Source organism: Geotrypetes seraphini, chromosome 4 (genome assembly GCF_902459505.1).
Source record: "Geotrypetes seraphini chromosome 4, aGeoSer1.1, whole genome shotgun sequence".
Lineage (NCBI taxonomy): Eukaryota > Metazoa > Chordata > Amphibia > Gymnophiona > Dermophiidae > Geotrypetes > Geotrypetes seraphini.
Genome location: NC_047087.1, coordinates 39,425,733 through 39,442,219, shown reverse-complemented (window position 1 = coordinate 39,442,219; position 16,487 = coordinate 39,425,733). Strand labels below are relative to the sequence as shown.

At 41.5% G+C, this 16,487-nt stretch overlaps 1 protein-coding gene across 1 annotated transcript in view; it reads right to left on the bottom strand.

Moving 5' to 3' along the window:
- PEPD (peptidase D) overlaps nt 1-16,487 on the bottom strand; it is a 485,574-nt gene that overhangs the window by 33,281 nt on the left and 435,806 nt on the right. Inside the window, exon 14 of the mRNA XM_033941263.1 lies at nt 1,143-1,334. Coding sequence (XP_033797154.1) covers nt 1,143-1,334 — 192 coding nt within the window. The remainder of the gene's footprint in view (nt 1-1,142; nt 1,335-16,487) is intronic.

Genomic DNA, 16,487 nt, shown 5'->3' with positions numbered 1-16,487 from the left:
CAGGAGGGCCTGGGATCCCTCCTGCCCGTAATGTAGTGCGGGGTGGGGTTAGGGGGGTCGCCGTGGCCAGGAGGGTTTGGGCTCCCTTCTGGCCCAACTACCAAAGGTACGGGGAAGGGGGGTGGGGGGGGCGTGGGGGTCGCCAGGGGGATCGCGGGTCGGCTGGGGGGCGGTCGGAGGTTCTTGGGGGGGAGGGGGGTTTGCGTCGAGGGCAGGAGGGCCTGGGATCCCTCCTGCCCGTAATGTAGTGCGGGGTGGGGTTAGGGGGTCGCCGTGGCCAGGAGGATTTGGGCTCCCTCCTGGCCCGATATTGTTGGGGAGTCGGCGGTCCTTCGGGGGGGGGGGAGGGATGTATCGGACGTCGGGGGGGGGGGCATCAGGCTTTCAGGATGGGGACAGACCTTCAAGGGGGGACAGTGCACGGAAGTCAGGGGGGGTGAACGGAGAGTCGGGACAGCGCACGGAAAGTCAGGGCGGGCGAAAGGAGCGTCGGGCAGCATGCGCGGTATACCCGTGAGCGCGGTATATCAAAGTTTTTGTGCAAATCATCGTGATTTCTGCGCGCTATATTCGTGTGCGCGTTTTATACGGGTGCGTGTTATTTGCGTGAAAATACGGTATTTATTTATTTCAATTGAGTACTCCAGTACTCTAATTGCCTGCGCGGGCAGTCTCTTCCCCTGCACACAGTTTTCCTTCTTGGGGCTAGGGAGGCTCGTTTTGTTATGGTTTATAAACAGGAACATATATTTACTGAAATTGCAGTTATAACGAAGCCATGTATATAAATGCCAGCTCAAGAGTATGGATAAATATATGCAAGTACAATACATTAAAAAAATTTTTTTTTATAAAGTTCATGTGTAAATTATGTCTCCAGCTGCATTTCACTCAGACTTTGCCCCAGAACATACCTATACCAAAAGAAAATATCAGTATGCAAGTTTCTGTCATTGTGTGTATTTGTAGGTGCAGGATAATTTTCTGAAAGGCTTTTTTACATGCATATACATGCAAAAATACTTCTTTCATAAAATCACACTCTGAGTGACCAGCCTGGCCCAACTATACAATATCTTTACTGAGTGTAGAGATGTGCTAACCCCCTCCCCCTCACCATCTACTGAGTGTAGAGAACTTACCCCACCAAAATTACGGAAGCGCTGCAATACGTCATTATTAATGTAGCAGGATTGCGTAGGGTCTGCCAGGGCTTGGTCCAGCAAGTGATCAATGAAGTAAATGCCTGGCTCAATGGTTAGAACCATGCCTGCCTGAAGAATGCGGGCTGTACGCAGACTCTTCAAGCCTGGCAAGTCAATGCGGTCAACTCCCTGAGAAAGAAAGAATTTCACTTAGAAAACACAAAAGTAGGTTACTTCTAAGCAGTGTTTTCTGTGGATAGGCAAATTATCAGCCAATGGTGCCAAAATTGAGAATTTATTTAAAATATTTATAATCCACACTGCCTTACAATTCAAGGCTATGTACAATATTAAAACATATATAAAATAATTACACACACTAACAAACATAAAAAAAAAAATTCAGTAAAATACATCAAATATACTGTACTGTAACATTCAAAGCACCATCACTATATCCTCACAACTATATACAGTAAACATGAGTGTGCTTTCAACAATTTTCTAAACTGCAAGACAGGACTTGCACATCTCAACTCATATGGAAGGGCATTCCAAAGCTGTACTCCATCAACTTGAACCAATTTAATCTGTCTAAAAGTTGGTACATCAAGCAATAATTTGTCAACAGACCTCAAAGCATGAATTGGTTGATATCTTCTAAAAGCAGAAGCAAGGGCCGATGACACTTCATCATTTAGGGGGAAATTATAGAAATGATGCCTAAATTTAAGCACTGTTAAATGCTTTACTGGTGCCTAAGTAACAAATGCCATGCAAAATGGCAAAACATGGCACCGTTAAAGTGCCTACTGACGCCTAAATACGACGCCAGAATTCTACCTATGTACCATGTTCTCCCAAAAATAAGACCTACCCTGAAAATACTGATGATGTCATCAGTAATGCAGCAGAGGGAATTCCCTGGCGGAGAAGGCTGCGATGCAGCTTGTTTAGTATGCTGCCAGCCTGACGATGCTCTGGAGGGAGGTATGTAGGGCTTGCGGTCGGTGGGGTTTGGATGGGATGGAAGGATCAGCAGGGGTTCGGCTGCGTGGTGGGGAGTGCTCAGGGGTTCTGCTGCACAGGGGGATGGGAGGAAGGGAAGGATAGAAGCTGGGCAAGGGTTCTGCTGCACAAAGGGATGGGGGAAGTGGAGGAAAGGTGCTGCACATGTGGGGGAGAGAAAGGAAAGAGGAAAAATTGGGGTGAAGGAGAGGAAGGGAGAGTTGATCATGCATATGAAAAAAATAAGCCCTACCCCAAAAATAAGACCTAGTGCATTTTTTCAGCCTCAAATTAATATATGATACTGTCATATTTTCGAGGAAACATGGTAGGCGCGATTCACGATAAAGATAGGCATTGGAAATGAAAGCCCAAAAAACCCTGGCCTACATTTCTGGTGCCTATCTTTCACGGAGGCACCTTTTCTATAGGGCGCCATCATGTGATTGACACGTGATCAGCAGCCACTTTTTAGGTGGCTGCCGATATTGGTGACCTAAAGAGAATCTTTAATGTCTTAATAATTAAATAAAAAAAACTTTAGACTGAACCCAAAAACAAAATCAGAAGCCAGGGCAGTTCTTTTAAAAGTGAAGTAAATGAGAAAAAGGATAAGACCGGTCAGAATCCCTACAGCTGCATTCTGAGCTTTCTGTAAAGCAGTTATAACATTCTTTGGGAGACCCAAGAACGGAACATTGCAATAATCAAAGACTGCTAAAATCAATGCTTGCAATAAAGTTCAAAGATTTTGAGGTGACAAAAACTCTTTCAACCTTCAACTAAAAAAAATATTTTTGGGATGACATTACTAAAATAACAAAAGACCCGGCGTGGATAACTAAAGAAGTGAAGAAAGCGATAGGAGATAAGAAAAAAATCTTTCCGGATGTGGAAAAAGGACATAACCAGGGAAAACTGGAAATAGCACAGGAAGCATCAAAAAGAATGTCACCGAGTAGTTAGAAGAGCAAATAAAAGAGAGGCTAGCCAGGGAAGCACAAAATTTCAAACCGTTCTTCAGATATGGATAAGGGAAGCAGCCGGCAAGGGAGGAGGTGGGACCGCTGGATGAAGGAGATAGGAAGGGAGTGGTGAAGGAGGAAGAAGAAGTGGTGAATAGACTAAACAGGTTCTTTTCGTCAGTATTTACATTACATTACATTACATTACAGATTTCTATTCCGCTTGTGCCTTGCGGTTCTAAGCGGATTACAAATTAAGAGACTGTATAATTTCTGGAATAATACAGTATATAGAATCAGGAAAGTATCAAGTTACAATTGATTAGTCTGGACGTTTCCAGGAAGCATTTAGAGCATATAGTAGATAAATAGTAGGTTGTTGAAGTGAGTTGTACAATGTTTAGGTATAGTTATGGTGGTGGTGTTCGTGTGTGTATTTTCTGGTGCTATGTAGAGGTTAAGATGAAGGAAAGTATTTTTTGAAGAGATGAGTTTTGATTTCTTTTCGGAATTCCTTTATGTCTATTGAATTGATCAGTAGATTGGAGATGGTTGTGTCAATTTTTGCTGCCTGTGTAGCTAAAAGGCTGTCATATATTTTCTTGCGTCTTATACCTTTGAGAGGAGGGTAAGCGAATAGTTTTTGAGTTCTCCTTATTCTGTGTGAGAGATTACGGTGTAGACTTTTGTTTAGGTAGCTGGGTGCTGTTCCGTGTGTTACTTTGTATAGTAGACAGTAGAATTTGAACTGGGATCTTGCTTTTATTGGTAGCCAGTGTGATTCAAGGTAAGCGTTGGTGATGTGGTCAAATTTGCTGAGGGAGTAGATGAGTCTGAGGGCCGTGTTCTGAACAGTTTGTAATTGTTTTATCATGTAGTTTGGGCATGATAGGTATAGGCTGTTGCAGTAGTCTACTATGCTTAGTACTAGGGATTGTACTACTATCTTGTATTGATCTTTGATGAAGAATTTTCTTATTTTTCTTAGGTTACGCATTGTGAAAAATGCTCTTTGGATGATTTTGTGGATTTGGGACTGCATTGTGCAATTTCTGTCTAGTTGAATTCCTAGGATCTTGAGTGTGCTTTGCATTGGGTACTTGATTGTGTTTAATTCCAGTTCTGTGCACGATGGTTTTTTTTCCTTCTCTAATAGTAGGAATTTAGTTTTTTCCGAGTTCAGTTTCAGTTTATGACTTGACATCCATTTTTCTACCGTTTCCATTATTATATTCAGGTGGTTTGTGGATAGGGGGTCTTGTATGTTGAAGGGGATGAGGATTGTTATATCATCCGCATAGCTAAATGATATTGTGTTTAGGGCATCTAGGGTGTTGCCGAGGGATGCTATGAAGAGGTTGAATAATATAGGAGATAATGGTGATCCTTGTGGTACTCCGCATGGGTTTGACCATGGGTCGGATAGATGCTCTTTTGACTTGACTCTGTATGTTCGTGTTTTGAGGAAGCCTTGGAACCAGTTGTAAACCTTACCCGAGATTCCAATTGCATCTAATGTCTGGAGTAGTGTGGGGTGGTCAACCAGGTCAAATGCAGCAGAGAGATCGAGTTGAATGAGAAGTAGTTTGATTCCTTTGCTAAGGTGTTGTCGGGCTGTGTCTAGTAGTGATATCAGTAGGGTTTCTGTGCTATGGTTAGATCTGAATCCAGATTGGGATGGATGTAGTATATGATGGTTTTCAAGGAAATTGGAGAGATATTGTGCGACTAGGCCTTCTGTTAGTTTGATATATAGAGGGATTGAGGCGATTGGTCTATAGTTTGTAGGATTGTCTATAGGACCTTTGGGATCTTTTAGGATAGGAGTAATTATGATTTCTCCTAGTTCCGGTGGGTAATGACCTTCCCTTAGTGTAGTTTGAAGCCATAGTGTGAGGTTGGCTTTAAATTTGGTGGAGGCTGTAGTTAGTAAGTATGGGGGACAATTGTTCAGGTCACATGATGATTTGCTGTATTTTTTGTAAAGTCTGTCTACGTCTGACCATTGTATCTTTGGGAAGGTTGTCCAGATCCTGTCTGCTGGGATTGCTTCATCTATTGTGGGGTTGATTTGTATTTCTTCTAAGTTGATTCGTGAATTGTTGAATGTGGATCTGGTTGTGATGATTTTGTGTTTGAAATGGTCCGCTAATTGGGTGGCTGTGGGAGTTTGGTTTCCTTGGGTGGCGAGACATGGTTTGGTGTCGGTGAGGTTTCTTACGATGTCGAAAAGTTTTTTAGTGTCTGGTTTTTCGGTGCCGATGAGTTTAGAGTAGAAGTTTTTTCGTTTTTCTTTTAGTTTGGTATTGTATAGTTTGATTTGGATTTTCCATTTATCTTTGGTATGATTGAGTTTCTGTTTTTTCCATGACCTTTCTAGTTGTCTGCATTTCCTTTTTAGTTGTAAGAGTTCGTCGTCGAACCATTTGTTGGATGGTCTGTCTATTTTGTTTTTGTTTTTTATTGGAGCTAGTTCGTTTAATGTAGTTTCACTGAGGGTCCGCCAACTGTTTATGAAGTCTTTGGGGTTGTTGGGGTCTATTTCTGGGTCGACTGTGTTCCAGAATGTGGTGGGTTCGATTTTCGGTCTGATCTTGATGTGCGATTTTTTTGGGATGGGTTTGCTGTTATTTTGAGCCCAGTTGATAGAGAATGAATATTTGTAGTGGTCTGACCAGAGGGTAGGGTGCCAGGACCCATTTGAGATGTGAATATTTTGTGTGTTTTGGTTTGGAGGTGAGTAAGCTACTATATCAAGTTGATGTCCTTTTTCGTGTGTGGGTTCTGGGTTGAGAATTTGGTAGGATAGGTGATCGAGGTATGAGAGTATATCTGTTGCTTGTTTGGATGATTGATCTTCTAAGTGGAGATTTAAGTCTCCAAGGATCAGGTTATGTGTGGAGGAGAGAGAGTTCTGGAAGATGAATTCTTCAAGGTCTTGTTTTGAGGTGTTCCATTTACCTGGAGTAATGTAGCAAAGAAGACAGTTCAGATTTCCAGTTAGTGATTTGTCAGATATTTGGCAGGCTAGCAGGTCTAGGTGAGGGGTGGAGTACTTGTTTAGGACTTCGATGTTGAGATTGTTTTTTATTATGATTGCTAAACCTCCTCCTCTTTTGTTTTCTCTACATACTAATTCTAGTTTATATCCTTTGGGGCAGGATTCTGTAATGCTTGGGTCTGAATCCGAGGTGAGCCATGTTTCAGTTAGGAAGAGGCATCCTAGATTATCTTTGATCAGCCAGTCCTTGATTAATTCTGCCTTTGGGCTAATGGATCTGATGTTCATATATGCGCAAGCTATCGTAGTGAATTTTGTGGTGGGGGTGGTGGTTGTGTTGATGATAGTTCTCAGTGAAGTTTGGTATTTTTGTGTGATTGTGCTGGGCCTTGGTGGAGGTCTTTTTCCCCAGGTTGTGGGAATGCTAGCTTGGCTGGATAGTGGACATGGAGTTAGTGTTCTAGGGGTGTGGAGTATTCTGTTGTGTTGAACAGGTCTGTGTGTTGTTGTTAGGATAGGGATGGTGCGGATTTGGTATCCTGCTGTTTTCCATTTTGCTATAAATGTGGCAGTTAGTATGATGACTAGGATGAGATTCGGCGTATGCATTGACATTTTTTTTTTTTGTGAAGTTTGTGGTTTTCTAAGCTATTAGTGTTTGTCGGGGAGAGGGGCGGAGCAGGACTCCCACGCGCCTCTCCGCTGGATCTCTGAGGACACAAAAGAGGACACATCCAACGTGCCGGAACCTGAAAAAATCTTCAAAGGAGATCAAGCAGAAAAATTAACATCCTTGGAGGTAAGCCTCGAAGACGTACTCAAGCAGATAGATAGGTCAAAAACTGACAAATCTCTGGGCTCGGACGGAATCCAACCTAGGGTACTGAAAGAACTAAAGAAAGAAGTAGCGGAATTACTACCGCAGGTTTGTAATTTATCCCTAAAAACAGGGGTGATCTCAGAAGATTGGAAGATAGCAAATATTACACCCATCTTTAAAAAAAGGATCGAGTCTGACCTCGGTCCCGGGTAAGATGGCAGAAGCGCTGATAAAAGACAGCATCGATGAGCATCTAGAAAGGAACAAACTGATGAAAACAAGCCAACATGGCTTCTGCAAGGGAAGATCGTGCGTAACGAACTTACTGCACTTCTTCGATGGAATTAACAAACAAATGGACGAAGGGGCCCCTGTAGACATCGTATACTTGGATTTCCAAAAAGCCTTCGACAAGGTACCTCATGAACGCCTATTACGGAAACTGAAGAACCATGGGGTGGAAGGAGACGTACATAGATGGATCAAAAATTGGTTGGTGGGCAGGAAGCAAAGGGTAGGAATGAAGGGCCACTACTCGGACTGGAGAAGGGTTACGAGTGGTGTTCCGCAGGGGTTGGTACTCGGACCGCTGCTGTTCAATATATTTATTAATGACCTAGACACAGGGATGAAGTGTGAAGTTATAAAATTTGCAGATGACACAAAACTTTTTAGTGGGGTTAGGACTAAGGAGGATTGTGAAGATTTATAAAGGGACCTGAACAAGCTGGGAGAGTGGGCGAATAAATGGCAGATGAATTTTAATGTAGAGAAATGTAAAGTCTTACATGTAGGAAACAGAAACCCGATGTACAGCTATACGATGGGAGGGCTGGTAATGGGGGAAATTAGCCAAGAGAAGGACTTAGGGGTACTAGTGAACAAAACAATGAAGCCGTCGGCACAGTGTTCAGCGGCTTCTAAGAAGGCGAACAGAATGCTAGGTATTATCAAGAAAGGTATTACAACCAGAACGAAGGACGTTATCCTGCCGTTGTATCGGGCGATGCTCGAGAGGGTTCAGAAATGAGCAACACGCTTGATAAAAGGTATGGAAAACCTTTCATACGCTGAAAGATTAGAGAAACTGGGGCTCTTTTCCCTGGAAAAGAGGAGGCTTAGAGGGGACATGATAGAGACTTACAAGATCATGGAGGGCATAGAGAAAGTGGAGAGGGACAGATTCTTCAAACTTTCGAAAACTACAAGAACGAGAGGGTATTCGTAAAAATTGAGAGGGGACATATTCAGAACTAATGCTAGAAGTTCTTCTTCACCCAAAAGGTGGTGGACACCTGGAATGCGCTTCCAGAGGGTGTGATAGGACAGAGTACGCTATTGGGTTTCAAGAAGGGATTAGATGATTTCCTGAAGGAAAATGGGATAGAAGGGTATAGATAGAGGATTATTATACAGGTCCTGGACCTAATGGGCCACCGCGTAAGCAGACTGCTGGGTGCGATGGACCTCTGGTCTGACCCAGCAGAGGCACTACTTTTGTTCTTATGGCTTAAATGATAGATAATTTTCTAGAAAAAAAGTCTAGAGAATGCCTGAAAAAGCCCTTTTTGATGTCATCCCCTTATGTGGCAACTTGTCCTCAAAGAAATCATACTAATGCTTTTTACCCTAGCCACAGCAAAACTGAAAGGATTAAAATATCCCAAAACCTTAAACATCCTTATACAGTTGCAGTTAAACATTTGCATCCCTACTATTATACCAAATTGTTCAATCTTAGGCTTTTTGGCAAGATGAATAAATTTAGAAAGACACAATGGAAAAAAATCCCAAAACAAATAATTATGGGCTCCTTTTACTAAACTGTGATAGTGTTTATAGCGCGCGCAGAATTTTAGCGTGCGCTAAACCCGTGCTACGTGGCTAGAACTAACGCCAGCTCAATGCTGGCATTAGCGTCTAGCACAGGCGGCAATTCTGCGCACGCTAAAACCGCTATCACAGCTTAGGAAAAGGAGCCCTATAAGTACCTTCCACAGAAGATCTAACTACATTTCACTTAAATTAACTATAGTTGGCCTTGGTGAAACATACTTGGGATTGAGATTTGATTACTACTTGGACAAGTGTATTTATGACAATTTATGGCCTTGTGAAGGCCAACAGCTATGTTTAGCTGTGCTCCTTTATTCCCTTTATTTAGCTGCATATAGCCTAAATTAAATTATTTCACCAAAGAGGTGCTCGTTAATCTAAACAAATTAAACTCTGCTCAGAACACACAAATGCATGATACCTAAGAGTATAGTTTGTGATAGGTACAGTCTACAGGTTTCAGAATGTCCTAAAGAAGAATAAATATTTTCAAAGCACATTTGACTTGTTGGTAATCTGTTACAGGAAACACTACTAGTGTGCTAAAGTGCTTGCTGGAAAATACACAATCATCTTGCTCCAACTTATCATATCTGGAAAAAAAATATTTTGGCTACAGAAGAATAACTGATCAAGGACTGCTAATGATGGCTGGAAACAATTCTTGAAGCACGATGACAAATTCTACCCCACACAACAAATTAGAAAATTAAATTTCTTTCTGCATTCTCAAAATGTAAAGGCAATATAGAGGAATGACCGACTTTTGGGACTCAATTCTTTAACAATGGTGCCTTCATGATTCTACGACACAGGCTCCCAGATCCAGTTCCAATAGTGCACAAATGCTGATGTACAGTATATTTATAGCTGCTCCAAATGTTGCAGCCTCTGTTCCACCCAAATGAATCTCCTGGGAAAGCTAATGAACAGAAACAACCATACAAGAAGGCCTGCTCTGTGTGTAAGGAAGGATTAGGTTCTTACCTTAACATAAGAATTGCCACTGCTGGGTCAGATCCGTGGTCCATTGTGCCCAGCAGTCCGCTCACGTGGCGGCCCTCTGGTCAAAGACCAGCGCCCTAACTGAGACTAGCCCTACTTGCGTACGTTCTGATTCAGCAGAAACTTGTCTAACTTTGTCTTGAATCCCTGGAGGTTGTTTTCCTCTATCACATACTCCGAAAGAGTGTTCCAGTTTTCTACCACTCTCTGGGTGAAAAAGAACTTCCTTACGTTTGTACGGAATCTATCCCTTTTCAATTTTAGCGACTGCCCTCTTGTTCTCCCTACCTTGGAGAGGGTGAACAACCTGTCCTTATCTACTAAGTCTATCCCCTTCAGTACATTGAATGTTTCGATCATGTCCCCTCTCAATCTCCTCTGTTCGAGGGAGAAGAGGCCCAGTTTCTCTAATCTCTCAATGTACGGCAACTCCTCCAGCCCCTTAACCATTTTAGTCGCTCTTCTCTGGACCCTTTCGAGTAGTACCGTGCCCTTCTTCATGTACGGCGACCAGTGCTGGACGTAGTACTCTAGGTGAGGGCACACCATGGCCCGGTACAGCAGCATGATAACCTTCTCTGATCCATGATAATCCTCTTTCCTGTTGAAATCACTCCTCTTAATCAGGACAACCCTGTAATAAGAGTTGGGAGCAAATGTTACCCAACGGGGTGCTCATGTGTAAAACATCTGCGGACTTTAAACAACTGTATAAAATCCAGTGAAAAAGTGCTCTAATTTTGTTTGTTCTTTTTTTCTTTTTCTTGTTTTTCTTTTTTAAGTAATAGTTCTAAATCTTAATTTGTTAGAAGTTAGCACCATAATCACTGCCAATGTGCAATAATCATTTACAGGCTTATCCTGATTAAAGAGGAGTGAATACTGAGGACTTTTACAACTTATCAGCTTAATTTATTAGTTTAATTTATCATATTTATTTAATTGCACCTTCAGTCCAGTGTTTTGAATTTGTGTCATTTGGCTCGCGTGCCCCTCCCAGTAACAATATACTATTATAGGAAGTTTTTTGTTTTGTTTAGTGTATCTATACTGTTCTTTTTGTGGGTTATATTATTGAAAGTCCTTACGGATAAGAACATAAGAATAGCCTTACTGGGTCAGACCAATGGTCCATCAAGCCCAGTAGTACCTGGCCAAAATCCAAGGAGTAGCAATATTCCATGCTACCGATACAGGGCAAGCAGTGGCTTCCCCCATGTCTTTCTTGGAGGAAAGGTGAGAGAGGGGAGATTTGCCTTTTTCTAGCTATTGATTCCTCATGATTGCTGGCTTTTAAGAACCTCTTTTACAATTGACTGTACAGAGCTTTTTTTGGCTTTGACTTTTTTACTGCTGATTTCCCTAGAATTTGCTTATTTATGTTTACCCATTTTTATTTTGTTTTACAATTATGTACTAGTCTTTAAGCCCGTAACATTAACTACAATAGGTGCTAGAATAGATGTGTGTGTGCGTCTTTCTTTCTTTCTGTCTCTCTCTTTCCTTGGCTGTCCACCACTACCCCTTGCCTGCTCCCCCTGTCCAGTAGTAGCCCTTCTCCCTTCCTTTTACCTCCCCCGTGTCCAGCAGCACCTTGTCCCTGCTCCCCCTGTCCAGCAGCAGCCTTTCTTCCTTCCTTTTACCTCCCCTGTGTCCAGCAGCACCTTTTTCCTGCTCCCTGTCCAGCAGCAGCCCTTCTCCCTGTCCAGCAACACCTCTTCCCTGCTCCCCCTGTCCAGCAGTAGCCCTTCTCCTTCCTTTTACCTTCCCCCGTCCAGCAGCACCTCTTCCCTGCTCCCCCTATCCAGCAGCAGCCCTTCTCCCTTCCTTTTACCTTCCCCCTGTCCAGCTGCACCCCTTCCCTGCTCCCCCTGTCCAGCAGTAGCCCTTCTCCCTTCATTTTACCTTTTACCCAGTTTTTGTGGTGGTCTGCAGTGGTTTCGGGGTGGCAGCGTCGTGGAAGAAAGGCAATGTTTAAACCGCCACAGGCTCCTACTGATGGGGAAACAGCTGCATGCTCTACTGCACATGCGGAAACTGCCAAACAAAACAGTCACATTCTCCTTCTTCTGCTCCACGCGCCGCAAGCTGCCCCACATGCCTCAAATCAATTTCAGCATGGAAGCAGAAATCACGGCGGCAGGGATCACGCCGTTTCATCAGCGCATGCGCGGGTAAGGGTTTTATTACAGAAGATGTAACACTATGTAAACTGTTTAGGCCTTAAACGGTATAGAAATTCTTAAAATAAATAAATTATAAATATGATAGAAACGTTTAGATAACTACACAGAATAAATGCGCATGAGGCAAAACTCATTTGAAAGGAAACTCCGGACGGTGTCTGAGTTAAAGTGTGAGACAGGCACATGGGATCTCTTAGGGAGAGGAAGAGATACTGGATCCTGTGGGTGGGCAGACTGAATGGGCCATTTGGCCTATCTGCCTTCATGTTTCTAGATTTCAACTCGCGAGTTGCTTGCAGAAGAGATCAATCATTTTCTTCTCTCTGCCCCCTTATCGCTTCAGGCAATGCCCTCTCTTCTCAGTCCTTACTAAAGCAACACTTTTCAGGATGTGGGGGCTACTCCGGAGAAGACTTGCTAGCGGGTATCACATTGTGTGATGTCCTTTGGAGAGGGTGTGGTTAGGGATACTCCATGGGAGGACTTTAATGACCTTGAAGTTTTGTAGACGGAGATCCGGTTTCGAGTACTCTGGGAAATTTCCTTTGAAGGCCTTGAAGGTCAGACATAGTGTTTTCAATTTAGCTTTGTATTGTACTGGTAGCTGGTGAATCTTTGCAAAAATAGTGTGATGTGGAAATTACTGAATTTGTTGAATGAAAAAAAAAATGAGAGGGGGACCATTAATGATTTGGGTTTTTGTGAATAACTAGATTCTTGACACTGTCTTGGAAGCAGTCTGATTTACAGGATATCCATAATGGATATGAATGAGACAGATTTAAATCTCTTGGTAATCCAGTGTATGTAAAACTCTCATATGCATATTCATTGTGGCAATCCTGAAAGCACGACTAGTTGGGTATGCTGAAAGGACAGTTAGGAAGCACCGAGTTAAACAGTAGTTTCCTTAGTACAGCTGCTTTTACGAAGGCGCGTTAGGGCCTTAACACGCGGAACAGCGCGCGCTAGCCGCTACAGCCTCCTTTTGAGCAGGATTTAGATTTTCGGCTAGCGTGCGCTAAAACGCTTAGCACACCTTCGTAAAAGGAGCCCTGTAACCTATCCATTTCCTGATATTAATCAAACTTTTATCTAGACCACTGTAACAATCATTTTACTGCATTTATAACTTAAAGGTAAAAGATTAAGATGGGAACATTTGTTTTTTAGGGAATTGAATCATAACCCAGTTTTGCATAAGAATCTAAGAATTAAGTAATTAGACTGGAGGTGTGACAAAATTATACACCCTGTATTGTTTGGTGTTAGTGAAGGCAGTACAGGGAAAAAGGAGGTGGTAACACTAATAAACTAGCACTAAACATCCAAAAATCAAAAACCATGTTTTTCACTTGGAAAGGAAACCTAACACCAATTTCACCATTCATCCTTGACAGTACCTCATTTAAAAATCCTTGGTGTAATTGTTGATGTAGACTTATCATTCCACAATCATATCAGTGAAATAGTCAAATCATGCTTTTACAGATTACGTCTTATCCGCTCAATTTCCACATTCTTAGAACCTAAGTCAGTTAATATTCTGGTCCATTCTCTGATCATTTCTAAAATTGACTACTGCAATTCACTCTTAATCAATATAACTCAGAAAGAAAAAAGACAACTTCAGATAATTCAAAATATTGCAATAAAATTAATTCATAAAGCAAAAAAATACGACCATGTCACACCTTTACTGATTAAATCACACTGGCTTCCCATTTCCCACCGAATTACATTTAAAATTATATTTCTAGTATATAAAACATTAACTTTCAATGAACCACAATTCATATCAAAAATGATTATTCCATACAACACCTCACGTTCACTGCGTTCATCCTCTTCTAACCTTTTATCAATTCCTTCATTGAAAATTATCGGCACAAGAAGAAATGATATATTTTCCGTTATGGCCCCTACACTATGGAACTCCATACCAAACTATATCAGAATCGAAAAAGACCTTCTATCTTTTAAGAAAATTTTAAAAACCTTTCTGTTTCAAGACGCCTTTGACACATAGCTCGTCTCATATCACCCCCTTTACATTTAGTAAAAACTATCACAGTTTCCAATCATCTTCATTCCCTTTTGTGTTTTTCCTTTTATGTTAATTTCAACAGATAAAGAGATTGTAACTTTTCCCTCCTTTCCTACATATTCATATTTGTCTCTATCCCTACTGTTTAAATGTCAGTTGTTTGTTTTATGACTAATTTGTATAATATATATGTGAGACCACCACCTGGCGGTTTTTTAATTTGTACATCGCTTAGAAATATTGTATAGGCGATTCATCAAATGTCAATAAACTTGAAACTTGAAACTTGTAAATTGTTGAGAAAATAATCGCCATACTGGATCAGACTGAAGGTTCATCTTCTGAAGCCAAGTATCCTGCTTTCAACAGTAGCCAATCCAGGTGACAAATAACTTTCAGAATACCAAATGATAGCAAGCTTCCATGCTACCAACCCCAGGGATAAGTAGTGGCTTTCCTTATGTCTACCTTAATAGCAGTTTATGGTCATTTTCCTCCAGTAACTTCACCAAATCTTTTAAAATTCCAGATTACATTAGTAATTTCTATTCCGCCATTACCTTGCGGTTCAAGGCGGATTACATAAGATTTACCAGGAGGTTACAAGAGTTGTAACTTTACATAACAATTGTCACAGGTTACAATAATTGTAGCTTTACATGAGAATTGTCATAGGGATTATATATGAATTACCTAAGAAATTGTCGGAAGCTTGAGGTGATACATGTTGGGTAGTTAAAAACTTTTTTAGATTTGAAAGGGGCTAGAGAGTGAGGTGGTGGAGTTTGGGAAGGAATTGGTCTTGTTATATAGGTTTTTATGTATTTTTTGAAGAGTAGGGTTTTAGCTTCTTTCTTGAAAGTTTTGTAGTCTGTGGTCGAAGATAGCAGATTGGTGATTTGTCTGTCTAGTTTTGCTGCTTTGGTGGCTATTAGATTGTCATATAGTTTTCTTCATTTGACATTTTTGGTTGGAGGGTGTGTGAATAGTGAGTGGGTTCTCCTGTGTCTGGTTGAGGTGGATTGAGTTAGTCGGTTGTTCCAGTAGGATGGGCTTTCTCCATTAATCGCTTTGAATAGTAGGCAGTAGAATTTGAAGTGTGCTCTTGCTTGAATTGGTAGCCAGTGTGTGTCGTGATATGTTTCTGTTATGTGGTCATATTTTTTTAATGAGTAGATGAGTCTTAAGGCTGTATTTTGTATTGTTTGTAATTGCTTTATCATGGTCGCTGGGCAGGGGAGGTATAGTATGTTGCAGTAGTCTATTAGTCCAAGGATAAGAGATTGTACCAAAAGTTGGAATTGTTTCCTGTCGAAAAATTTTCAGATTTGTCTTAGGTTTCTCATAGTCATGAATGATGCTTTTAGAATTTTGTTGATTTGAGGTTGCATGGTACAGCTTCTGTCAATCAGTACTCCAAGAAGTTTTAGTGTGGGTTGAATGGGGTGAGAGATTGAGTTTATTACAAGGTTTGTTAAGGGTTGGAGTTTTGCTGTTTTCTAGGAGGATGAAATTTGTTTTGTCAGGGTTAAGTTTTAGTTTGTGTTCAGTCATCCATGTTGCTACTGTTTCGAGTGTTCTGTGTATTGTGCCTGTCACTGTGGGTTCTGGGTGGTCGAAGGCGAGGAGAATGGTGATGTCATCTGCATAGCTGAATGAGGTTATGCCATGTTCATCAAGGCAGGAGCTGAGGGAGGCTATCTATAGGTTGAATAGTGTGGGCGATAGAGGTGATCCCTGGGGAACTCCGCAGGGGTTGGACCAAGGATCTGATTCTTCTTTATTTGTTTTAACCCTGTATATTTTGGATTGTAGGAAGCCTTTAAACCTTGAGAGAACCTTGCCAGAGATTCCTATGGAGTCTAGCGTTTATAGGAGAATGTTATGGTCTACCACAGGGGTGCCCACACTTTTTGGGCTTGCGAGCTACTTTTAAAATGACCAAGTTAAAATGATCTACCAACAATAAAATTTTTTAAAAAACACAAAGCACATTGTACGCAGAGAAAATGTTAATTATCATTTATATTCCGGTTTTTTTTAAAGAGGTCAAGGCAGATGACTCTATGTACTGTCACCTCAGTAACAACCATACAAAATTAGACAAATATACTCCCCTCCCTTTTTACTAAACCGCGATAGCAGTTTTTAGCACTGGGAGCTGCGCTAAATGTCCCAAACTGCTCTCAATGCTCATAGGCTCCCTGTGCTAAAAAACGCTTTTGCGGTTTAGTAAAAGGGGGCCATAGTGCAAAATATAGACAGCAGATATAAATTCTCAAAACGGATACATTTTGATCACTAAATTGAAAATAAAATCATTTTTCCTACCTTTGTTGTTTGGTGATTTTATGAGTCTCTGGTTGCACTTTCTTCTTCTGACTGTGCATCCAATCTTTCTTCCCTTCTTTCAGCCCGTATGCTTCCTCTCCTCCAGACCTCATTCCCTCCCCCAACTTTTTCTTCCTCTCTCC